We start from the raw sequence: 26314 nt of genomic DNA, 5'->3' as shown, positions 1-26314 counted from the left end.
GCCAGCATGGATTCTGTAAGGGAAGGTCGTGCCTGACAAACCTTCTGTACTTCTTTGAGGGAATAAGCAGTCAGGTGGACAAAGGGGAACCCATAGACATCGTTTACCTCGATTTTCAAAAGGCCTTTGACAAGGTGCCACATGAAAGGCTGCTTAGGAAGCTGTGGAACCACGGGGTGGGCGGGGATGTACATAGATGGATCAAGCACTGGCTATCAGGTAGACTACAGAGGGTCGGAGTAAAGGGCCAATATTCTGACTGGCGGGGAGTCACGAGCGGTGTGCCACAGGGATCGGTGCTGGGGCCGCTACTCTTCAACATATTTATCAATGACCTGGAAACGGAGGCAAAGTGTGAGGTTATAAAATTTGCAGACGATACCAAACTCTGCGCCAGAGTTAGGACCAGGGAGGAGTGTGAGGAACTGCAAAGGGACCTCGATAGGCTGGAGGACTGGGCAAACAAATGGCAAATGCGCTTTAACGTAGATAAATGCAAGGTCATGCACATAGGGAAAAAGAACCCATTGTTCGAGAACAAAATGGGGGGGGGGGGATTGCTAGGAGACACCAGACTTGAGAGAGACTTGGGTGTGCTAGTGGATCCATCCATGAAACCATCCGCACAGTGTGCAGCAGCCTCGAAGAAAGCCAACAGGATGCTGGGCATCATCAAGAGGGGCATAACAACCAGGACGCGGGAAGTCATCATGCCGCTGTATCGAGCGATGGTGCGCCCACATCTGGAATACTGCGTTCAATATTGGTCGCCGCACCTCAAGAAGGACATGGCAATTCTTGAGAGAGTCCAAAGGAGGGCAACGAAACTGGTAAGAGGGCTGGAAAACTGCCCATATGCCGAGAGGCTGGATAAACTGGGGCTCTTCTCTCTGGAAAAGAGGAGGCTCAGGGGGGATATGATAGAGACCTTCAAAATACTTAGGGGCATAGAGAGGGTGGACAGGGACAGGTTCTTCAGACTAAAAGGGACGACAGGTACGAGGGGGCACTCAGAGAAACTGAAGGGGGATAGGTTCAAATCAAATGCAAGGAAGTTTTTCTTCACCCAAAGGGTCGTGGACACATGGAATGCGCTCCCGGAGGAAGTGATCCGGCAGAGTACAGTACAGGGATTCAAACAGGGATTGGATGGATTCCTGAGGGAAAAGGGGATCGTGGGGTACTGAGGGAGGTGCTGGGGTGTTGCATAAGTATAGACAGCTCACCAGGTCATGCAGGTGCAAGGCCGGAGGACTTTGATGGGAAGATAGGACTTCGATGACAAAGTAGGGGGCAAAGGGGCTCCTTCTTGTGATTAAGGCAGGTCATGATCTGTTGGGCCGCCGCGGGGGCAGACTGCTGGGCGGGATGGACCTGTGGTCTGACCCGGCAGAGGCACTGCTTATGTTCTTATGTTCTTAATTCGCAAACGTAATTAAATTAAAAACAAAATATAACATAATCAAATTAACATTAAACCAATGCTTGCAAATTCACATCTTATTCTTTCGACACTAAATTATATAGAACAAAAATGAAATGTTAGTAATAGCTTGTGGATTTAGTGCGTTAGCTTACACGAGTAGAAGACATGAAGCAGATCAAATGGATTGAGAAGTATCGCGATTTATTAAACAAAATCTCAACATAGCCACGTTTCACTCTCAGGCTGTGTCAGGGGTAGATGAAATGTGGGAATAATTACACACTTTCCCTAAAAGCATAATGCTCTATACACACAAATCAAGCAGTACTCAGATAACAAAGCATACATAGCTTACTGCACATGGCATACAACTCAGTGGAAATTGTATGATACTATATTTAATTTCTATGTAGTGATATGCTGCTTGTAACCCGCCTAGAACTCCATTTGCAAGGATTTGACGGTATATAAGATTGCACACAACATAATTTAACATCACTTTAACAATGAGCTTGATTTTCAAATGCCTGTTGAAGTAAATAGATTTTTAAGGCTCTCTTAAGCTCTGCACAGTTTTGCAGTACTTGAAGGTTAGATGGCAATCCATTTCAATGCTTAGAAGCACAGTACACATTTAAGTTAACAGAATTACATATATATATGAAGGTCATAAGATATTATTTTGAGAAGGCATATTTTAGTTATATATGAATTTGGGAGGGGGTGGGGGTTAAATCTTATTGGTGTATGATATTGAAGACTTTTCAAGTGATGTTGTATTATAATTGTTTGATATTTACTGTGCACTTGATGTAAGTTATAAAATGAATAAAGAATTTAAAAAAAAAAAAAGAATTACATTTCTGATTGATATATTTGTAATATTGTGACAATGATAGGTGAAACCAGACTTTTATACAGGGCTACATAGACAGAGAGCCACAACTTTCAAACATTAAGGGCTGGATTCTGTATAGGGTGCTCTGTCTCATAAGCCGCCTAATGACCGCAGCAGGAAGAGTGTCCTATTCCTCCTGCCACCCCCCCTCCAAGATCTACCGGCAGGAGGGATGCCCAGTCCCTCCTGCTATAAACCCTCCCCCTACATGCCCCGGAAACATCCCCCAGCGACACGCAGATTTAACTGTTGAACACCACATAAAGTTCTACAGTATTGGCAGCATATGATTACCCATTTTCTGAAGAAGCCCTTCTAAAATGTGAAGAGTGAAACGGGGATGCTCCATCACACCCATCAAGCTGGGCAGTAATATAGCTAAGTACAAAATGTTATTGGGTAAAGGGTTCCTATAATGGTTATTTATATATTAAAAAACCCCACAGAAATTAAACATAGAAAAATGATAAAAGAGAAAAAGGTTTAATAAATATATTAAAGATATCAATTTTTTAAAAGAGGGGTGTTTTGACTCTTTTTTTCTTTCTTATAAATCTTTATTAATTTTTAATCTTTCAACAAGTGTACAAATTAAAACCATACATAGTCTTAAAAACATCACTTGTAAATCTATCAAGAAAAACAATTGTATATATATATATATAAACCCATAACCCACCCCCTCCCCATTATTATTATTAATATACACAATATAATAAGAACCCTTCCCCCTCTCTATTATGCATGATGTATATTTCAATAGAACAACTGGTGGTTAATCATCACAAAAAGATGTCAATGGCCCCCATATTTTAGTAAAGATCTTATAATTTCCATTTTGTACAGCTAATGATCTTTCCATTTTGAACATGTGATATAATGAGTTCCACCAAAAGTTGAAATTAAGTCTACTGCAATCCTTCCAATTGTTGGGGATATGTTGAATAGCGACTCCAGTCATGATTAATAAAAGTTTATTGTTAAATGATGATATCTGACTCTTTTTTTCTCATAGTGTTTTGACTCTTGATAGCCCGCGTACAGCTGACTTATCAAGACAAGTTCTAATAAGCAGCTGCGGGCGCTTGAGGTCTTTTTCTCCCCTATAGTAGATATTTTAGAGCAATCAAACTGGGCCCGGTAGATATCCATATTCAGTAGGGTTACTTGTGAACTTTGCCATGTCCAAACTTTGCTCTTGTAGATGTGTAAGAGGCTACATATGTGTGAAAATAACTTTATAAAATTACTCCCACTATGTTCAAAGCCTGCACTGAAAAATACACAATGCAAATGCAACAGTGACGACATGCAATAAGGACTGCAGCTAACATGTGAATTAATATGCACCAACTGTCAAACCAGCATGGTAAAGGTTACCATGATGGTGCGCTAACAGTTACTGCATGTTAACTCCTCCGATTAGGACTAAATTCTATATACGGCACTGGAAAAATCAAAGCAGAATAAAAACATGCTTAGCGCTATTTTATAAACCTGCCTGCTGTAAGTTGCAGTTTATAGAATACGCATAGTGGCTGGCCCCGTGACTAAAATTTAGGCGTGACCATTTATGCCAACTAAATGCCCCTGCCTAACTTCTATGTGGATTGGGCGTATTCTTTAACACCGCATGTAATATTTTTTTTTTAATTCTTTATTCATTTTGCAACTTACATCAAGTGTATAAATAATTGACAAATAAAATTTGATACATCACTTGAATATCTATCAATTAATATTAATACATAAAATTTTAATCCCATCCCTCCCATCTCTCCCATAATATATGCAATCATACATAATATACAGATATTGTTTCCTAATGAATTAACCACAAATAGAATTCCGAATTATCCCCCCACCCCTAATTATCTTTGTATTTTTGATGGAAAATGGTATCTAGTCATTACAATAACTTGTCAATGGCCCCCAGATCTCTTCAAATTTATTATAATTTCCTCTTTGTATAATAGCAATTGCTCTTTCCATTTTATAGATGTGACACAGTGAGTTCCCCCAGAAACAATAATTAAGTCTACTACAATTCTTCCAATTAAATGTGATTTGTTGTGTGGCGACTCCTGTCATGATCAATAAAAGCTTATTATTATTTGATGAAATTTGACTCTGCGTCCACATTGACATTCCAAAAAGAATTGTATCATAAGATAATGTCACAGGGTTCTCCAATAAACAATTTATTTGACCACAAATAGATTTCCAAAAGGCCAAGATAAAGGGACAATAGAATAATAAATGATCTAGATTCCCTACTTCGAGATTACAATGCCTGCATCTATTAGACTTAGAGATATTCAACTTCTGCAATCTAACTGGGGTCCAATAAGCTCTATGTAGGAGAAAAAATCATGTTTGTCTAATAGATGCGGACACTGTACATCTCATTCTCCAAGACCAAATTCGTGGCCATTGAGACACACTAATTTGATGCTTAATGACCTTCACATAGCCATACCCTTTTGAGGTTCATGCATTAGAAATTACGTTCACTTTATAGAATATGCTTAGAAAGTTGTGGCCGTAAATTCTTTTTTTTTTTTTATAATTCTTTATTCATTTTAAAAACTTTCATCAAGTGTACAACAATCATAATAAACACAATTAATCAGAGCACTTGCATATCTTATCATTATAATCTAAACATACAAATATAACCTTCTCCCCACCCTCTAATTAGTGCCAGTTTGTGTCAATAATTGTTTGTTAGTGGTCAATTATTGGTGCCAACTGGCTTGTTAAACAATTAAGTGGCCAAATTTAAATGCACAACTTTAGTCACCATATATAGAATACAGAGGTTAGTGTTTACTGCCTGCATATGCTATAAAAATGTAGCATATTATAAAACATGTACTTGAGATTCCATCAACAAGATGAAATCAAAGTGGGAAATAAGTTGCACTATTGGCCTGCTATATTTGTGAAACAGAATATAGAAATTCACATTAAACTTACATTCATGATCTCTTGGAAGCTTGAACTTTTTCAGCAATACCCTAATATTAAATAAATAAATAAAAAAGAAGATAACATAGCTATTCTTGTTACACCACTTATAGTGTGACACAATGGTACATTTCTCTAAAGGCAGACGCAGGTAGTTTGTGTTGGGATCTTGGTGGGAGGGGAGGAGGGAAGTACGGTGAAGTATGTCTTAGTAGGGTGACATGGAGTATGTGGGGGGGGGGTTCAGTGGCATACCGAAGGTGAGAGGCATTCGGGGCAGTGGCATCCCTCCCCTGTCCTCTTCTCCACCCCCACCCCATCCCATCCTTCCCCGTCCCCTCCTTCCGTGTGCGCTCGCCCCTTCCCTTCCCCCACACCTCTTCAACGTTCCTGGCATGAGTAGCAACTAAAGAGCTGCACAGGAACGGGGACGACGGGAATCCTGCGGGTTCCCCTTTTGGGTCACGGGGATCCCGTGGGGATGCCCTCTGGGGACGCCCCTCGTGGTCTCGGGGATCCCGCAGGGTTCAATACAACTCGAGCTGCAAGGCTCATCTGATTTTCCTACCTACCCTGCCGTGAGGCTCGTCTTTCATTTCCTGTCTGCCCTGCCGCAGCACACATAGCCAATTGGAAGTCTTCCCCGATGTCAGCGCTGATGTCGGAAGGAGGGCTTATGGAAAACTTCCGGTCGGCTCTGTGTGCCGCGGCAGGGCAGGCAGGAAATGGAAGACGAGCAGTGTTCTCCCCCCCCCCCCCGCCAGTTCAGCTGGTGCTTGTGACTTGTCCTGTCTAATGGCATGGCTTTAATTTTGTGATACTCTTGAGGTTTCCCTGCTGTGGCACACTGGTTGGGAGCCTCTGCTTTATCTATTAATTGTCCTTGCCTGCCCATTTTGTCACTTTCTGTATTTATTGCCCCTGCTTTCCTTTGTCTTTCTCCCCCCCCCCTCCAAGTTCCTATATCTCTGTTGATTTTCCTTGTGATGGACAAACATTGAATAGAAAAGTTGTTTCAGCAAAGGCACTCTCTTTCTTCAGTATGAAGATGACCTCTTTGTATGACTGGTGCTTCTGTTTGACTTCCATTTTGGTTTGCTTTAATTTACCTTTGGGGGGAGTTAGGGAGAGTTAGGGATGGAGGGGATTCTTCACGGGGACGGGTGAGGACGGAGGGGATTCCTCGCGGGGAAGGGTGGGGACGGGTGGGATTTTGGCGGGGACTGGCGGGGATGGGTGGGATTTTTGTCCCCGCGCAACTCTCTAGTAGCGACCCCAACCTGCTGTTCGCGTCAGCATTGGCTCTTCCTCTGATGTCACTTCCTAGGCACGAGTCCAGGAAGTGACATCAGAGGAAGAGCCAGCAGCTGGTGCGAGCAGCGGGTTGGGGGTTGCTGCTCATGCCACAAGCGTTAAAGAGGTATGAGAGAAGGGACGGAGCACATGTGCGGTAGTGGAGGGGATAGGGAAGGAGTTGAGGGCGTAGAGGAGGGCGGGTGTTGGTGCCCCCACCAAGATGGCGCCCAGGGTGGACTGCTCCCCTCCCCCCTTACTATACCAGTGGGGGGAGGGGGGTTTATATGCAATGCATTTATCACAATGAAATATCCCATGTGGTTTGCAATTCATACCTAATCCAGCCAATACCATGAAAACACTTGATTCAAAATGAATTTGATCTATTATGTGGGAAATCTAATTTAAACTCTGATTGTTTATCAATTAAATGAAACAACTGAGCAAATACTCTCCATAAAAAAACCTCCTGAACTTTTAAGATAGGGTAAATACTTAAGAGTACCTGATTACTATTCAATGTATTGTAAACTGCTTTGGATGAATCTCGTCATGAAAAGGCAGTTAATAAATCCCAATCAATAAATAATATATTTCAATGAGTGGGTAGGGGATGATATTTTGCACAGGATCTGTGGGCCACGCTATAGGAGGGCAACCACTGAGAAAGCGGGGCAGGCACTCGCCATTCAGAAAGTGGGGTGGGCACTCGTGAGAACTGACTGCAGCCATTCAGAAAGTGTGGCGGGAACAGGCAGCACTCCTGCTGGCCCATATACCGCTGGACCACCAGGCTTTACAGGGGTGTTTAGAAAGGTACTGTGGGGCTGGGGGTGTGGGTGTGTGTTTTAAAAGGAAGGGCTGGTGGGCAGAGGTTTTTTTTAAAATGAAGGGCCGGCAGGCGGGCCGTGTTATTAATGGGTACCGGGAGGAGTGGGGGAGGGAGGAGAATTGTTAGTTGGCTGGGACGGATTCTTCTTGTCCCAGCCTACTACTAAACCACCAGAGGTGAGGGGGTGGCAGGTTACAGGGAAGGGAAGGGGGGACAGGGTGCAGAGCCCGGCAGGGAGGGATGTCAGGATGCAGAGTCTGGCAGGGAGTGAGGGAGGCTGGGTGCACAGTTTGGTTCAGAATGGTTTTTTTTCTTGTTTTCCTCCTCTAAATCTGGGGTGTGTCTTATGGTGAGGTGCGTCTTATGGAGCGAAAAATACGGTAATACTTAAAGGAAACCCTTGGACCTTCCTCCCAGGAACCCTTAAAACCCTGGTGACCTTCTGGTTTACAGCAACAAGCCCATTCAATTGCAGCAACACAGACTGCACGAAGAGACTTATTGGACTTTGATAAATAACTACATCTGCAGTCAACATACCAGCATATGTGCTTACAGAGGTCTTTTTCTTTTGCAAATGTAGAACAGCTGCAGGAATGTGGATCTCCTAATAATACCTACACAAAAAGAGTCACACAGTGAGTCACACACTTAAATTTCTGACTTTTCTTTACTATAGCAATTGACTTCAAGAGAAAGATGGGCTCTGGGAGGTTGGGGACTTTTTATTTATCTCTTTATATTTGATTTTGTTTTGCCTTGTGCTTAAATCGTAATAAGTGAATAATTAAAATAAGCTCTTGTTTTTGTTTTTTATTTGTTGACCAGATGGTAAAACACATGTGAAGGGCAATTCTAGAATCAGACACCTGCATTTACATAGCTCTTGCGCACATAAATTTGCAGACTACTAACACTTTTTCAGATACGTAAATGTGCACTTGCACCTGTAAGTGCTCTTTTGTGAAGACACTCATAAGTGGTATAGTGTGTAAATACAAGGGAGCTTGCAAATTGGTAGAGCACAGGACATGGGTATGCTTCCTACTTACAAATGTATTTTACAGGATACTGTAAGTTACTTGAGGTGGCATAGTCAAGGTAAGTGGCACCTGGGGTGGTGATGCCCATCCCCCGCCCCCCTGGCATGCGTGTATGCCCCCTTCCTTTTTCCCGTACCTTTTTGGTGAATATCAGTTACAACAATTGCTGAGACACTACAGATATCCAGGAAGCGTGTTGGGTGTATAATCCATGAGCAGCTGGGTTTGCAGAAGCTGTCAGCCAAGTGTTCTACCCATGCTCCACCTACATGTATGATCCCTACAAATTGCATACTGTGCCACATATGTGCTCCACTACAGAATAACCTGCATAACTGACACTTTTCCTCCATTTAAATGCTTAAGTGGCATGTAAGCACAGGTGCAGTTATAGAATTGCCCTCATTGTGTTCTATTGATACCATGTTGGCGTTTTCATGGTATCATTATTTAAAATATGAAACAAAATAGGTGATTTTGTATCTAATGCTAAACTTATAAGGAATTAACGGTCTTAATTTGCTTTAATAACCAAACTGATATCTTTGTGTTTGTCTTTGATCATAGATCATGTACTAGTAACTGTGCGATAACATCTTTTAATCTATACCAGGGGTAGGGAACTCTGGTCCTCGAGAGCCGTATTCCAATCGGGTTTTCAGGATTTCCCCAATGAATATGCATTGAAAGCAGTGCATGCAAATAGATCTCATGCATATTCATTGGGGAAATCATGAAAACCCGACTGGAATACGGCTCTCGAGAACCTACCTACCCCTGATCTATACCAATGGTATTCAACCCAGTCCTCAAGGTTCGCCTGGCCAATCGGGTTTTCAGGATATCCACAATGAATATGGATGACAGAGACTTTGACAACCCGACTGGCCAGGCGGTTCCTGAGGACTGGGTTGAATACCACTGATCCATACCACTTGCCAATAATTGTATCTTTGCAGTACACCATCAGTTAAGGTTAGCTGTAAGTAGTTTCTTAACATTACTTTGAAATTCTTGAGTTCCTCGTCCTCTTTCAGCAAAAATCCAGTGGGCCCAATCTCTCTGAGAATGTAAATAGTAGTGCTCAGAGCCTGGTCTTGATGCCAGTTCACTACCTCGTTTACAGTCCTCCTCCAGCTTGTTCTCCTGGACATGCTGCTGTTCTGGAGAGCCAGGAAAGATCTGAGAAACAAGAGGGCAGAAAAATAACATTGTTTGATAGCCAGAGATGTAAAGCATCAATGCATTTTTAGACATGTATTACAGACAAACAGCGAGTTGAATATGTTTTCCATGTTAATATTTCCATATACAGTACAACCTTGGATTGCAAGTCTTGGTTTACGAGTGTTTTGCAAGACAAGCAAAACATTTTATTAAATTTTAATTTGATATACAAGCAATGTCTTGCAATACAAGTATATACACACATCACAACTGAGCCAATGGTTCTTCTCTCTCTGACACTGCAAGAGTGTAGTGACTGTTCTAAATGAGCAAAGTCTTACAATACGAGTACATACATCATCACAACTGAGCCGATGGTTCTTCTCTTTCTGACACTGCAGGAGTGTAGTGACTGTTCTAAATGAGTGAGGTCTTGCAATACAAGTATGTATAGTATTTTGTATTAAAGTTTTTGGGTTGTGGAACAAATCGTCTGAGTTTCCATTATTTCCTATGGGGAAATTTGCTTTGATATACGAGTGCTTTGGATTACAAGCATACTTCTGGAATGAATTATGCTCGCAAACCAAGGTTTGACTGTATTCAGTTTTATAGAAAGCATACTTCCAATTGGAGAATGACTAAGATTAGCTTTTATCAGTAGGGATCAGGACTGGATTTATTTGTATTATGGCCCCTAAGCTTTAACATTTAAGAGTGCCCTTTCAAAATAAGTAGGACGTGACTTTTAGTTAAACGTTTTCCATGCTTGTGAAAGAAAGTGCACAAAAAACAAATAAGGAGATCTCCACTTCATGGACACCAAAATTTTAAAAAAAGGAAAATGTGAGGCTCACAACAAAGCAGGATTCAGCAATGTTCCAAATTTAAAATTGAAGGAATTAAAAAAGAACTTCACATGGCTATGTTTTGGATGATCAACCTGCCTTGGGAGCCATTCAAACCTTCAAAACCAAATAAACAATTAAGAATGTTCAAAGGCATTAACAGCAGAAATAATAATAATCGGCATGGAGATGCACAGTGGTGTGTAAAGTGCCTCTTGTCCCCCTCCCTCGACCCCGGGATATGAGAGACAGCATTCACTGGAGTTTTACACAGTACCGGAGCAGTTTCTGAGGAGTCACAGCCTGACCACCTTTAAAAGATAAGTGATGAATGGAAGAAGTAGTTTAAGATCTTAAAATAATATGGTGGTTTGAGACAGTGAACAGCTGTGATGGTCTCACATTAAACCATCCCCGTGGGTAAATCACAAAAGGTTGGTTGATGGGTCTGAGCTTTTCACACAAAAATATTCACTTTTTGTTGATTTATAATTTAATTATATGAGGTGATTAGGGAAGTATATTGTTATATTGAGTGCCATTAGTGCACGGATGAGTGATTTTCTCCTGACATAGCCAGGTAATCTGGTGAAACAAGGACCTTTGTTGGAATTTAATGGATCTTTTGGTAAGGATTGAAGATTTTATGAACATTTGGGGACTTTGGACTATGTGACTATCTCTCCAGTTAAAGATAAGTGATATATTAATTATCCTGTAAACAGACAGTGGATTGGACCTCTTTGAAGCAAATTTTATGTAGTGCTTTTTATGCCAGTGATAAGATTAAAGGCAGCTTGAAGTTTTCTATATTTATTCTGCTACTTAAGTTTGAGGCTTTTTTCTCCACATTTTTGTGATTGCTGGATAATCTTCAGATTCCTTCCACTGACTGGCTTGGTAACAATAAGAGTATGTTGTATTCATATCATTGCATTCTTCTTTTATTGTTTTTCTATTATTGTATTATTTATACTCTATGGCAGTGAGATTTCTGGTGTACCGCGACATACTGGCGAGGAGAAGAGTTGTCAACACCGGCGGACTGCCTACAGGATGTGCTTCTCACGACGAGAGGCATGTCCTGTAGGAAGTCAGCCGGCACAGCTGACTTTCCTCCTGGCCAGTGTCTCTCTTCTCCCCGCAACTCCTGGATCCCTGTAACGGCAGGGTTGCGGCCAGATGGGCTTGCATGCATGTGCGGACATTGATGTGATGATGTAATGCATGCGTGTGACATCATCGTATCAACTTCCAGGTACCTTCTGGCCGGGGCACTTTTTTTAGTGTGGTGCTGGCCGGAAACGTTTGCAAAAAACACTGCTCTATGGGGATCATAATCAAAACTTTAAAACGTCTAAAAATCCACCTAAGTCAGCACTTTGACGTCCTAATAGACATGACTTCCAAGTGCTGATAACCAAACCAATTTTCTAGTCATGTAGCAGGATTTCTTATGCCTCTGAATGCCGCTGTGTGCCCAGAGCTGAAAGGGGCGTATCTGGAGGAGTGGTCAGGGCGATATTTGGGCAGGATGTAGGCCGACATTGACTTAGACATCCTGCAGGGATAATCAAATGTTTTACTAGACATCCTGGATGAAACTTAGTCATTGTGAGTTAGACGATGCGAAAACAGGTATAAGTGCCAAAAAGGTATCCAAAGTGACCAGATAACCACTACAGAGACAAAGTAAAAACTCTCACACACCCACAAAGATCAGAATAAAAAAGTACATATCTATCTCCAGAACATCAGCACCTGGTATAGGAAAGACTAATAGAGCTGCACACAGGTGTCTTAAATAGCCTGTGGGGTGGGCTAGTGAACTATAGAGAGGAGTAGTAAGTCCCATAAGCCACCCTAACCACTACATTCATGGTAGAAAATGTGAGGCCACCAACCCCCCCAAAATCCTACTCTACTGCCATATAGGTGGCACCTGCATCCATAAGGGCTATTGGGGTTGTAGACAGGTGGTTATAGCAGTTTTGGGGCTTGTTTTGGGGAGCTCACCTAACCTATAAGGGAGTTCTGGTGAGATGTTTATCTGGCACTCTTTATGTGAAGTTCACAGCAGTGCCCCTTAAGGTGCCCCACTGCTCTGTTGGCATTTCTGGGTGGCAAGTCTATTACAGGACTGGTCCCTCCCATGTCCAAATGGTCTTGAGCTGGACATTTGGGAGTTGGTGAAATTTTGGTGAAAAATGTGGTATAAAGATAGACATCCTGGTGGTCTGGGTGATCCAATGGCCTGAACGTCCAGATAGACGATTTTCAAAAACAAAAACAAAAATTAGACGTATTTTTCAAACATGGGCATTTTCCCACTGACAACTTTGGGCATCTAGCACCATACATCCAAATCGGACGTATGTTTTGATTATGCCCCTCCATGTTTATTATATGTCCTCTTCAAAGCATAATTTTAGAAGGATAGGCTAAATAATCAGATAAATAGATAACTGAAAACAATTGAATGATTTCCCAACTTATTCAGTTTAGTTACTGATCATTATCAAAACGTTCAGAGTAACAACGAATCAACATGTGATCAGAAATAGGAACAGGACAAAGAAAGCAGATAGCATACCTCTTATAAAAGAGTGTAGTTATATGCCCACTACTACAAGGGGCCATTAAAAAGTTCTCAGTCTAACCAAGAAAATGATGTGGAACCTTGAAATTTATAAGTTACTAGTTAATCACCCGGTGTTGCCCAGATATAAATTCCCTTTAACATTCACTTGAGGATTAACATCACACAAATTTTCAGTTTTCACTTTCTGTTTAGGCTTCACCACAGCTGCAGTTCCTTATATACTGTTAAATGACTGGCACCTGTCCTCCTCTCTGCCCCCCCCCCCCTCTTCCCATCCCTTCCCTCCACATGCGCGCTTCCCTTCCCTTCCCCATACCTCTAGTTGAAGTTGTTCGCGGCGTTGCCCGGATATAAATTCCCTTGGGTTTTGGTTTACATTCACTTGAGGATTAACATCACACAAATTTTCAGTTTTCTGTTTCTGTTTAGGCTTCACCACACCACATCACACTATAGCTGCACTTCCTTATATACTGTTGACTGTGACATCATTCCCCAAGCTTCAAACCATTGGTCAAAGCAATATCTGTCTTTTTTGATGATTCTTTGCATGTCACCTCCACAGTATTTTTTCCCAGATAGTAATTGATATGTATATCAAGTTTGGTTAAAATCTGTCCATGCGTTTTGGAGTTATACTGGAACAAACATACATACATACGATTTTATATCTAATATAATAAAATGCTAGGCCGCGCATGCGCACTCCCATCACATGCGTCCGTTTTCCGTGAGATGTACAGCATCTCAGATAGGAGTGCGCATGCGCCCGAAACACTCTCTCTCCTCCCCCGAGACGGATGTCGGACACGGCGGCTGTCGGCCCATGCTGTTTTTTGATCTGCCCTGCTCCTTGCCTGAAGTCCTCTCTCCTCCCCCGAGGCGGATGTCGGACGCGGCGGCTGTCTCCCCCGAGGCGGATGTCGGTCTGCCCTGCTCCTTGCCTTACTATATTTTTAAGTTGAAAGACGAGGCAGCGGCTCCTCTCAGGATCCCCACCTGCGTTGGAAGTCCAATGCAGTCGGGGATCTTGAGAGGAGCCGCCACAACCGTGTCTTTCAACTTAAAAATATACTAAGGCAAGGAGCAGGGCAGAACGATCTTCCAAATGGCGGCAACTCGATCTCCATTCCTCCGGGGGGGGGGGGGGGGGTCTGGGAGGAGAGGGATCGCGGCCACTCAGCGCCCCCACTGAGGAGCCCAGCAACTTTCCGCTGCCCGGGACTCGAGTCATTTGCCGCCCCCCCTCTTCCCTTACCCCGGGCCCGACTGGTGATTTAAGCAGCGTGTGCAGCAGTCTTCACATGCTGCTTCGGGCCCTTCTACTGCCCTGATTTGCTCCGGACGTGCCAGAGTAAATCAGGGCAGTAGAAGGACCCGAAGCAGCGTGTGAAGACTGCTGCACACGCTGCTTGAATTGCCATGTGTAGTCGGGCCCGCGGGAAGGGAAGGGAAGGGGGGGGGTGCGGCAAAGGACTCGGGCCCGCGTTTGTAGTCGCGACTGTGGGAAGGGAGAGGGGGTAGAGGAAACGCTAATGCTGCTGCACAGGGAACTGGTGTGGGGGGAGGGAAACGGAAGGGGGAGGGAATGCTGCTTTGCACAGACAGACAGAGGGAGGAAGGGAGACAGAAAGACAAGAAGAAAGACACAGGGGCAGGTGCACAGGGAACTGGTGTGGGGGGAGGGAAATGGAGGGGGAGGGAATGCTGCTTCGGACAGACAGAGGGAGGAAGGGAGACAGAAAGAAAAGAAGAAAGACACAGGGGCAGGGAGATATACAGAAAGACAAACAGACAAAGGGGGCCAGGGACAGAGACAGACAGAAAGAAAGAAAGACAGCGGGAGTCGCGTCAGGAGGGGTGCGGGATGCCGTAGAGGGAACTTTTCCAATGGGTGCAACTGGGCGGCTGTCGGGAGCCTCTGATCAGGGGTAGAGCAAGGTAAGTGTATCATAGGGATAAGAAGGAGGAGGGGGGGAGAAAAAGGAAGGGACGCCTACTGCTGGACAGGGGGAGAAGGAAAGAGGTGCTGATGGACAGGGGGGGTGAAGAAAAAGGAAAGGAGGCCTAATGTTGGACAGGGGGAGAAGGAAGGTGCTGCTGGACAGGGGGAGGTAAAACAAAGGGATAAGGGCTGCTGCTGCATAAGGAGAGCTGTGAAGGGGTGGTGGTGGACACATGGGAGGTAAAAGGAAGGGAGAATGGATAGGGGGAGCAGGCAAGGGGTGGTGATGGACAGCCAAGGAAAAAGAAAGACAGAAAGAAAGAAAGCGGCTAAGGAGAGAGAGAGAGAAAGAAATAAAGAGAGACACACACACATATATTCTAGCACCCGTTAATGTAACGGGCTAGAAGACTAGTATATATATATTCTACACTTGTCTTGACACTTTTTGTTTCAATGATATGAAATGAAACGGAAAGTATCAAGAAAAATGTGAAATAACTAGCAAATTTCAAGACTCTACATTATTCTCCTCTTGGTTGGGCTGAGAACTTTTCAGCAGCTCCTCTGTATACTTGAGCCATAGCTACAAGAAAGGTTTGCAGCCTATAGGTAAAACATTGCTCACAATATTTTTTTCACCACATCTGAACAAGTAATGTATGTCTGCACATGTCTGCTGCGTTAGCTTGCATGATTTTATTCAGCTATCAGCCGTTACCACTATAGCAACATCAAAAAAGGCATTGACATATATAAAAAAACAAAAGACTCAGGAAACCTGTTCTACCATACTTGGTCCTCATCTCTGAGCATCTTCAAGTCCATTTCTGATGTCTCATCTCTCCAATCCCTTCCATGAATTTATGCATTCTTTGTGAAATTGAATGAAAGCGTTATTGGGAGGCTGTGTCCCTCCATTCTTCTGTGCGTAGCTCTCCATCCATCTGCATTCCAAACAGCGAGGCAGACCACATAGTGTGTGAAGCATAAGGAATACATTTGGGATTTCTGACTATGCCAAAAAGAAGTCCACCTTTCTGCACTTGAGGAAGTTTGTAAAAATCCTGCCTAATGGCCTCAGCCTGGTTCCTATACAGACACCCAGTGGCAGCCAGTTAAGGAAACAGCTTGGTCTTGTTAAAGCACTTCATTTCTGCTTGTTTCTTTGTAACCAGGCAACTCAAGTAATTAGATGCGTCGTGGAGAGCAGAGAAGGCTACAGTCCCTAAACGCTAAGGAGGAGCGAGAAAAAAGAGAGAAGCTACAAGTTAATTAAAAGTTTGTTGTACACGCAATGTCAAGTACTTCAATGTGTATGACAATTTAAAATTAGGAGACAAAAAGGGCTACAAAGTGGGAAGTGGCTCTGCTCCATGGATCAGATTACTTTCTGCACTATGCACGGCTGGATTAATACTGAACAAAATTTCAGACTAAAGGAATGATGAGATAGATCAGTATTAAAGTATATTTTCAAAGGGGGAATCTAGCAGGCTTTACAAGTAGAGAGTCAGCAAATGAAGTTGGAAAGTACAAGGAATTGCAGCTTGAGATGGGGATGAAAAGGGGTCAGGTGTGTTGTGTCTGTCCCTTTTCTTTGGCAGCACCTTAAACTTGTCTTTCTGATCTCTTTCTGTGTGTTAAAGATGGCATTGCTCTGCATTGGAGAAAGGAGGAAGTGCCCAGTTTACTTCCTCTTCTTTCCCTGTAATAACACTGAGGAATGCCAATTGCACTCTTAGACTCTTTGCAGCACTTCCAACAGCCCAGGTTCCAAACATGCATCACCAGGAATTGTGATAAACTTTATTGGTATGACAAGTGTTTTATGTTGACAAATAGGTATTAGGGTCAGCCTAGGCAGACTAGAGGTGGCCTAGGGAAGAAGCTTCCGGGGCTAGTGTAGTCAAAGCAAAGCAATACTAACAGCCACATTAACACAGAACCGGTCGACATTGTATATCTGGATTTTCAGAAGGTGTTTGACAAGGTCCTGCATGAATGACTACTTCGAAAAATTGCGAGCCATGGAATCGACGGTGAAGTACTTACGTGGGTTAAAAACTGTTGGCGGACAGGAAACAGAGAGTGGGGGTAAATGGACAATACTCGGACTGGAAAAGCATAAGGAGTGGAGTGCCGCAGGGTTTGGTGCTTGGACCTGTGCTCTTCAACATATTTATAAACGACCTGGAAATTGGTATGACTAGCGAGGTGATTAAATTTGCAGACGATACCAAGTTATTCAGAATAGTGAAGTCACAGAAGAATTGTGAAGACCTGCAACGTGACATAAACACGCTCGAGAAATGGGCCATGACATGGCAAATGAGGTTTAACGTGGATAAATGTAAGGTGATACATGTCGGTAACATAACTCTTATACACGAATACAGGATGTCCGGTGCAGTACTCGGAGAGACCCCCCCAGGAAAGAAACTTGGGAGTACTGGCCAACAAGTCGATGAAGCCGTCCGCGCAATGTGTGGTGGTGGCGAAAAAGGTGAACAGAATGCTAGGAATGATTAAGAAGGGGATCATGAACATATCAGAGAAGGTTATCATGCCCCCACCTGGAATACTGCGTCCAGCACTGTTTACCGTACTTGAAGAAGGACACGGTACTACTCGAAAGGGTCCAGAGAAGAGTGACTAAAATGATTAAGGGGCTGGAGGAGTTGTCGTACAGTGAGAGATTAGAGAAACTGGGCTTCTTCTCCCTTGAAAAAAGGCGACTGAGATGCGACATGATCGAAACATTCAAGGTAATGAAGGGAATAGACTTAGTAGATAAAGACAGGTTGTTCACCCTCTCCAAGGTATGGAGAACGAGAGGGCACTCTCTAAAGTTAAAAGGGGATAGATTGTGTACAAATGTAAGGAAATTCTTCACCCAGAGAGTGGCGGAAAATTGGAACGCTCTTCTAGAGGCTGTTATAGGGGAAAACACCCTCCAGGGATTCAAGACAAAGTTAGACAAGTTCCTGCTAAATCAGAACATAAACAGGTAAGGCTAGACTCAGTTAGGGCACTGGTCTTTGACCTAAGGGCCGCCGCGGGAGCGGACTTCTAGGCATGATGGACCACTGGTCTGACCCAGCATCGGCAATTCTTATGTTCTTATATGCCCTGTTATTTGTAGGGACAATGAATAATTTTCAAATAGCCACATTATCCAGGTGAATAACCATAAACTTGGCTATATGACTTTTGGAAATTGCCATTTTAATATTGTATGTGGGCACACATATGCACTAGTACACAATAGCATGTATACTTTGACATGATCTGTGTGGAGGCATTCCCAGGGATCATTGGAGTAGGGTTACCATACGTTTGGATTTACCCACACATGTCCTCTTTTTAGAGAACTGTCTGTCTGCACACTTTTCAGAACTGGAGGAGTTTGTCCAGGTTTTGACCTCTCTCTCTCTCTCTCTCTCTCTGCAGCCCCTACCCAGGAGTCAGTTATAGTTCTCCCTTTCCCCCATCTATTTCCTCTGTGCTGCAATCTTCAGGCTGCCGGCAGCAACAGCAAGGTGAGCTTGCAACCTTTGCTCTGCCCTGGAAGCCTTCTCCTTATTGTGACTTCCTCTTCCCGCATAGGAGGGATGTTGCAAAGAGAACCTTCCTGAAGAAAGAACTGATGGAATGAGAGGATATATGGGAAATGGAAAGACTATGGTCCAAGCTGAAATATGCTATAAAAATGGCAACTGAACTCTATGTAAAGAAAGTTAATAGAAGCAAGAGGAAAAGAAAACCATTATGGTTAAATAGGTGGCTGAAAAAATAAAGGCAAAAGACATATTATTCAAGAAACACAAAATATCTTAAGAAGAGAAACATAGACATGAATAAGGGATAAAACTCAAAGAAGTGAAGAGAGAAATATGATTGGCAAAAGCACAGGTGGAAGAAAAATGGCTAAAGATAGAAAAAGAGGAGACAAGACTTTTTTTCAGGTATATTGGAAAAAGGAAGAAGACCCAGAAATGAAATTGTGAAACTAAAAGATGCTGAGAACTGCTATGTAGAAAATGATGATGAAAAAGTGGTCATGCTAAACAAATACTTCTGTCTGTGTTCATGGAATCAACTTCTGAAGAAGGATCTTGGTTGGCTGACGAAGGTGTATATGGGAATGGCGTAGATTTCTCACCATTCACAGAAGAAAGTGTTTATGAATAACTAGGAAAACTAAAAGTGAACAAAGTATGGAACTGGACGAGATTCATCCTAGGGTACTGAGGGAACTCAGAGAAGTTCTTGTGAGACCTCTTGCAGCTTTGTTTAAGGTTAAGTGAGATTGTAGAAGAGCGAATGAGGTCCCTCATCACAAAAGCAGTAATAGAGAAGCAGTTGAAACTACAGGCTGGTAAGTCTTACTTCAGTGGTTGGAAAAATAATAAAAGGTCTGCTGAAGGAAAGAATAGTAAACTACCTGGAATTTAATGGGCCATTCAGCGCGGATCTCTGTGCTAAAAACTGCTAGCACAGTTTGATAGGTGAGGCCCGTGGTGTCTGAGGGCCTCAAGACAGAGAAACAATGTGACAAAGCAGTGGTCATAGCCAGAAAGATGCTGGGCTGCATAGAGAGGAATCACCAGCATAAAAGGTGTTAATGCTCCTGTACAAGTCATTGATGAGTTCTCACTTGGAGTATTGTGTTCAGTTCTGGAGGCAGTATCATGCTAGGGATGTACAATACGATATAAAAATTTATATTCTGCCACATTGTCAAAATACATTAGTGCAGATTACAATCAAGTTAAATAGAAGGAAGCAATCCTTCCTGATTTATATATATAAATCTTTTACTAATCACCTTTCTTTTTAATTCAAACACTAATACTTATTTCAACACAGAGCTGATCTGGTAAAGTGAACACTCAGACCCAGGTCTGAGTGTTCACTTTACCAGATCAGCTCTGTGTTGAAATAAGTATTAGTGTTTGAATTAAAAAGAAAGGTGATTAGTAAAAGAGTTATTCACAGTATCACCTTGGATAAATAAGTTCCCTTGCTGTTGTTGATTATATATATAAATTCCACAAACATCTTAAGTAATACTTAAGAATATAGGGGTCCTTTTACTAAGGCGCACAGATCCATCCTTTTGCTCAATTTTTCATCTCCACATTACTGTTGCTAGGGTTACCAGACGTCTGGGACAACCCAGACATGTCCTCTTTGTAGAGAACTGTCTGTGTTCTTGGACGGACTTTCCGAAACCCAGCAGTTGTCCAGGTTCTGGAAAGCTCTAGCTGTGTGTGGAAGGCCTCTGAGTATGCGCAAATGATGTCACATGCGGCCGTGCATGCTCGGAGGCCCTAGGATATGGTCCAGAGTGATAGTGATATCATCAGCATAACTGAATATTTTTATGCCGAGATTACTTATACTTGAGCCAAGAGAAGAAAGATAAACATTAAATAAGGTAGGTGAGAGTGTGGTGCAGTTGTTAAAGCACGTACTACACCAAGTTGATATATAGAATATTACCTACCAGGAGGAAAAGATCTCAGATATTTACCACATAGGGAACATGTATGTTTTCTCCCTATATTGGAGTGGTATATAGTTGTCTTTCATCGATGGATGAAAGTGCTTCAATAGAGGATATTTCCAAATAAGCACTTTCATCCATGCACCCAGCACTTTCACTTGGAATTTTCTACATTTTCAAAGAAGCAGATAAGTAACGCTATTTGCACTTTATATATATAAAAAGATAAGATAAAAAGATAAAAAGATTTAAAAATATTTAAAATATTTATTATACAAAAATATAAATTTTGTGTGAAAGGAGGTTTTTGATCGATGAAAGACAACTATATACCACTCCAATATAGGGAGAAAACATACATGTTCCCTATGTGGTAAATATCTGAGATCTTTTCCTCCTGGTAGGTAATATTCTATATATCAACTTGGTGTAGTACGTGGTATATTTTGTGTTGATATACATTTTTCAATATTTCGCTTTGGCAGTTGTTAAAGCTACATCCTTAGCACCCTGGAGTTGTCGGTTGAAACCCATGCTGCTCTTTGTGACCCCTGGACAAGTCACTTAATCTCCCCATTGCTCCAGGTACATTAGATAGATTGTGAGCCCACTGGGACAGACAGGGAAAAATGCTTGAATACCTGAATAAATTCTTGTAAACTGTTCTGAGCTCTCCTGGGAGAACAGTATAGAAAATTGAATGAATGAATGAGAGCGGTGAGCCCTGAGGGACCCCCACATGGATTTTTCCACATTTTGGAAAAATCATTATTGATCTTGACCTGGTACAGACGTGCTTCAAGAATCCCTTGGAACCAAGAAAATATTTTGCCATGGATACCGAAAAAATCTAAGCATTCTAATAACTTAGCATGGTCGACTAAGTCGAATGCACTGCTTAGATCAAATTGTAGGTCAAGAGCATTACTACCTTTACTGAATAAAGTATGTAAATAATCCAGCAATGCTGTTAGTACAGTTTCAGTGCTAACTTGAGATCTAAATCCTGATTGGGAATCATCCAACAATTGATGTTGTTCCAAGTAGTTTGATAGTTGTGATTGAACCAAACTCAGTGGGAGGCAATGCGTCAATATTCTGTTTTCAAACAGTAGGGACAGACATGTTCCCTGGAGAGTTTGTCTGTTCCTCACTATTGAAAATGTGATAGTGAAACAGCACCCCCAATACTGGCAGGACTGTAGGTGGAGGACTCCTGCTCACCTCCTGATCTCTAGTGCCAACTTGGCCCTGTAATGTGGATTCTTGGTCCCTCCTTTGTGGCTGTGATCACTGTTATTTTGAGGAGGAGGAGATAGGCTTAGGAAACACCTCTGCTCTCTTTCTCCTTCTACTAGCTATGATCATTGGACGTAGAGGGGTAACTTTAAAAGGAGGCCTGGAACAAGAGGGATATTGAAAAAGGAAAGACTCTCTCTGAAGCCTGAAGGGGTTGAGAGAGAGAACCTTGGGAGTATGAGAGATAAGCCTGATGCAGTGGGGTTTCTATAGAAGGGAAACTCATGGGGTAGCATGTGCCTTTCCTAACCATCTCCACCACCAAAAAATGGTTTTCAGTATTAAGAATGTATAGGGATTTGGGGATGAATGATAGCAAAAACTCTGGGATTAAATGAGGACTCAGAGACTGGGTGGAAGTAAAGGTGCATTGAATAATGACAGAAATTATGAGAATTGGGTCTCAGAGTTTGGGTAGCACTGAGGACAAGCATCTGTGTTGGTATATATGTAAGGGAATGTTAAATGGGATGGGGTATTGAGATGGGATACAAAAGAAGAGAAATGGAATGATGCTGTGATACTGTGAAGGATGTAGATCACAGCATCATTCCATTTCTCTCCTTTTGTATCCCATCTCAATACCCATCCCATTTAACATTCCCTTACATATATACCCACACAGATGCTTGTCCTCAGTGCTACCCAAACTCTGAGACCCCATTCTCATAATTCCTGTCATTATTCAATGCACCTTTACTTCCACCCAGTCTCTGAGTCCTCATTTAATCCCAGAGTTTTTGCTATCATTCATCCCCAAATCCCTATACATTCTTAATACTGAAAACCATTTTTTGGTGGTGGAGATGGTTAGGAAAGGCACATGCTACCCCATGAGTTTCCCTTCTATAGAAACCCCACTGCATCAGGCTTATCTCTCATACTCCCAAGGTTCTCTCTCTCAACCCCTTCAGGCTTCAGAGAGAGTCTTTCCTTTTTCAATATCCCTCTTGTTCCAGGCCTCCTTTTAAAGTTACCCCTCTATGTCCAATGATCATAGCTAGTAGAAGGAGAAAGAGAGCAGAGGTGTTTCCTAGACCTATCTCCTCCTCCTCAAAATAACAGTGATCACAGCCACAAAGGAGGGACTAAGAATCCACATTACAGGGCCAAGTTGGCACTAGAGATCATGGTCACACAGGACAGAATTTCTAGCTTTTGGCTACTGGCAGCAGTGATCATTGTGGTAACACAGGTTGTGGTGATTGCTAGAGGAGAGGGGAAAGAAGATTAGCCACATTGCTAGTTGGGGCTAGTGGCAGCAGTGATCATCGGGGCTGGTAGGAAAGCAGAAATAAAGTGAACTGATTGATTTTCTGGTTCTCCACACTCCCCAACCTGCCTGCATCAAATTTTTGGCGACCACAACTCCCACCTTTTCATGAGAACCATTTGCAGTCCTAATGTTATTTGGTTAAGTATCTGGATAGCCGGATGAATATTATTGCTATCAAAATACCACCACAGTGCCAGCTACTACCTTTCTGCCCTTAATACCAACTAAAAAGGCTTGTTTGACTTCCTGACTTCACTTCTCCAGTTGTAAGTTTGTCAATTACTCTAGCACTACAGACAACTCTAACTACCAACCTGCAAGTCCAAATTAAGCTCCAACAGCAATCTTCCAAACTCAACCTGCAAACATTAGAATCAAAACCTTCTTTTTGATTCTTCAGTTCCCATGGCAACCATGGAACCCCCCCTCCCCCAGCCTTTGGGATTTCTGTCAGTTCACCCAAACTTCTAAACCAACAGTGAATGTGCATTTGCTCTAAATTCAATGTTGCTTGTGTTTACACTACATGTAAATTTCATATTAATCCTAGAACAAATAACACAACTTTCAGGCATGTTATCAGCTCTGGTCCAATGGGTCAATGCAAAAAACTACTACCAGCTTAGCTGCATGGTTAATATGGGGTATATGCACACAATGGCTTAGTAGTGCAGTAATTGGGTTGAGTGTGGGTTTAACAAACATAGGTTTAACTTGTGGGGCACACATGGCTGCACGTTGCATTTTAAAGAATGCATTTGAGGCCATCAAGTATTCAGCAGCAGTGCAGAAAAGGAAACAATGACTTCAGGAGCGTGATTACCACCCAATTTTTTTTTTTTTTACCAAGTCTAGGGCATTATAGCCCAGTCTCACTTTCCTGACCTGATCACCATGCTCTTTTCCCCTGTGACTGAAAAAACTTTCCCTGGCGTCCAGTAGCACATCCCACCCTGCTGATCTGACCCTTCTGCCCCCTCAGACAATACAAAAAATTGACTGGTATCTAGGCCACATCCTATCCCCAACCCAACCTGACCTGACCCTTGCACCACTATTAAAAAGCAAAACATAACTACTGGTGTCTAGAGCACTTTCCCCCCAGCTAAAGCCAAAATCAATTCCATGATGTTTACTGGCACCCCCACCCTCTCTGCCCCTCCCCCAGGTCCCTTCAACACCTCCCTAGGTTGTATCTTAATGAAAGCAGGAACAATGTCTACTTGATTCTCCCTCTAGTGCTGTTTTCTTGGAAAATGGCAATGCCTAGCCCTACCCAATGCATCGTGTAGCTTATGTTCACATTAATCTACTTGCCACTGCTGCTGAAGATTGACCCAGGATATGGGTTTTCTATCACATTACAAACTAGGGGCGGGCAGTTCAAATATTTTCCTTTTGTTTCCCATGTGGCTTGGACCATTTTCGGGTCTACTTTGGTTGATGTAGGAGTAGTCTAATGGTTAGTGCAGTAGGGTTCAATTTCTTCTGCAGCTCCTTGTGATTCTGAGTAAGTCACTTAACCCTCCATTGCCTGGATACAAAATAAGTACTTCTACATAATATATAAACCACTTTGAATGTAACCACAGAAAGGCAGAATATAAAATTCCATCTATTCATTTTCATTTTGGAGCCTATTTCATAGAGTGTGCACTCTTTGCAAATAGTGCATATGCTTTACAAATAGTACACATCACTTTCAGCAAATGAAAAAAGACAGAGTGAATTCATGGGCGGACAAGGCTGAAGCAGCCTGTTTAAAGTGCTGCTGGCCCAACGCTGCTTAGGGAGGTAAGTAGGGCTCACAGCAGGGTTCCGATGGGAGGGAGGAAAGGATGGGGATTCGGCTGCGCGGTGGGTGCGGGTGCTCAGGGGGGGAGGGGGCAGTGCTCGCTGAAGGGTTCTGCTGCACAAGGGATGGGAGGGAAAGAAGGGAAGCTGGACAAGGGTCCTGCTGCACATGAAAGGGAGGGAAGGATAGAACCTGGGTAAGGGTCCTGTTGCATGAGGGATAGAAGCTGGGCAAGGGTCCTGCTGCACGAGGGATGGGAGGGAGGGGAGGAAAGATGCTGCACATGTGGGGGAGAGAAAAGAAAGAGGAAGAATTGGGGTGAAGGATAGGAAGGGAGAGATGATCATGTACATATCCCGAAAATAAGACCTAGTGCATTTTTTGGGCCTAAAATTAATATAAGACACTGTCTTATTTTCAGGGAAACACGGTACTATTCAATCTAGGTTCTGAGGATGTTTTTAAAGACACCTATGTCCAATGTTCAGAACTTTAATAAGTAATGATCATAACAACTTAAAGGTTGCATATTGATGGCTGAAGTGCCAAAATGTTTCCATCCTAGAAAATAAAACCATATTAAGCATATGATTAGTTATATGGGTAGGGCCGCATTCAATTTGCTCAAAACTGAAGACAATGATCCATTTAGAAATGTTTCTACCATAGGAAATGAGGGTTGAAATTACCTACAATAAAATTTCTTTCAGAGCCTGTATCAAAACACTGACACAACGTGAAGGATGCAAGGTCTTTATTAACCATTAAAAGAACCTGACCATCTTCTTTCCCCTTTCTTGGTCGATATTCAAGATGACAACTTGGTAGGCAAAATAAATGAGTCTGCTGAGATATTCCATGATTCAAAGCTGAAACAAGAACACAAGAGACTTTGCTCAGGTAAGTCCTGGCTTGATAGCCTTCATCTTAGCATAAGATGATTTGAGTATATCAGTAAACTTTCCATTTGCAGGAAAAGTGCAGGTAAAATCAGACCTATAATAATAATTCTTTCCTCCCATCCTATGTCAAACAAACTCTCCATTGTATATTCTGTTAATCTTACTTTCGCAGCTTCATCACCTCTTTGTGAGCCTTACTGGAGATATTTCTGCAGTAGCCCATAATTTCAAGCTCAATATCTGCCTTAATAAAATGGAATTCCATGATCTCTGGGTGAAGGATGATCTCATTCACATGGAATTGATTGATTCCTATAAGAACATAAGAATAGCATTACTGGATCAGACCAATGGTCCATCTATCCCAGTATCTTGTCTTCACAGAAACCAATCCAAGTTACAAGCAAAAACCCAGATAGTAGCAGCATTCTATACCCCGATCCAGGGCAAGCAGTGGCTTCTCCCATTGTCCATCTCAACAGCAGTTTATGGACTTTTCCTCC

The 26314-nt window shown here is 42.6% G+C and overlaps 1 protein-coding gene across 2 annotated transcripts in view; it reads right to left on the bottom strand.

The window, feature by feature from the left end:
- The window catches only part of ZSWIM2 (zinc finger SWIM-type containing 2), a 53838-nt gene extending 37693 nt beyond the window's left edge, over nt 1-16145 (bottom strand). The window contains exons 1-4 of one of the 2 annotated variants that reach the window (XM_033944298.1): nt 15823-16145; nt 9470-9647; nt 7963-8039; nt 5304-5344 (exon numbers count right to left, since the gene is read on the bottom strand). In XM_033944298.1, coding sequence (XP_033800189.1) covers nt 5304-5344; nt 7963-8039; nt 9470-9647; nt 15823-15833 — 307 coding nt within the window. In that variant the 5' untranslated portion in view covers nt 15834-16145. The remainder of the gene's footprint in view (nt 1-5303; nt 5345-7962; nt 8040-9469; nt 9648-15822) is intronic. The other variant, XM_033944297.1, reaches the window with a different exon arrangement.
- Between the last annotated feature and the right edge of the window lie 10169 nt (nt 16146-26314).

The sequence above is a fragment of the Geotrypetes seraphini genome, chromosome 5, assembly GCF_902459505.1.
Source record: "Geotrypetes seraphini chromosome 5, aGeoSer1.1, whole genome shotgun sequence".
Classification (NCBI taxonomy): Eukaryota; Metazoa; Chordata; class Amphibia; order Gymnophiona; family Dermophiidae; genus Geotrypetes; species Geotrypetes seraphini.
The sequence above is the reverse complement of the archived record's forward strand: the minus strand, read 5'-3'. Positions and strand labels throughout refer to the sequence as shown.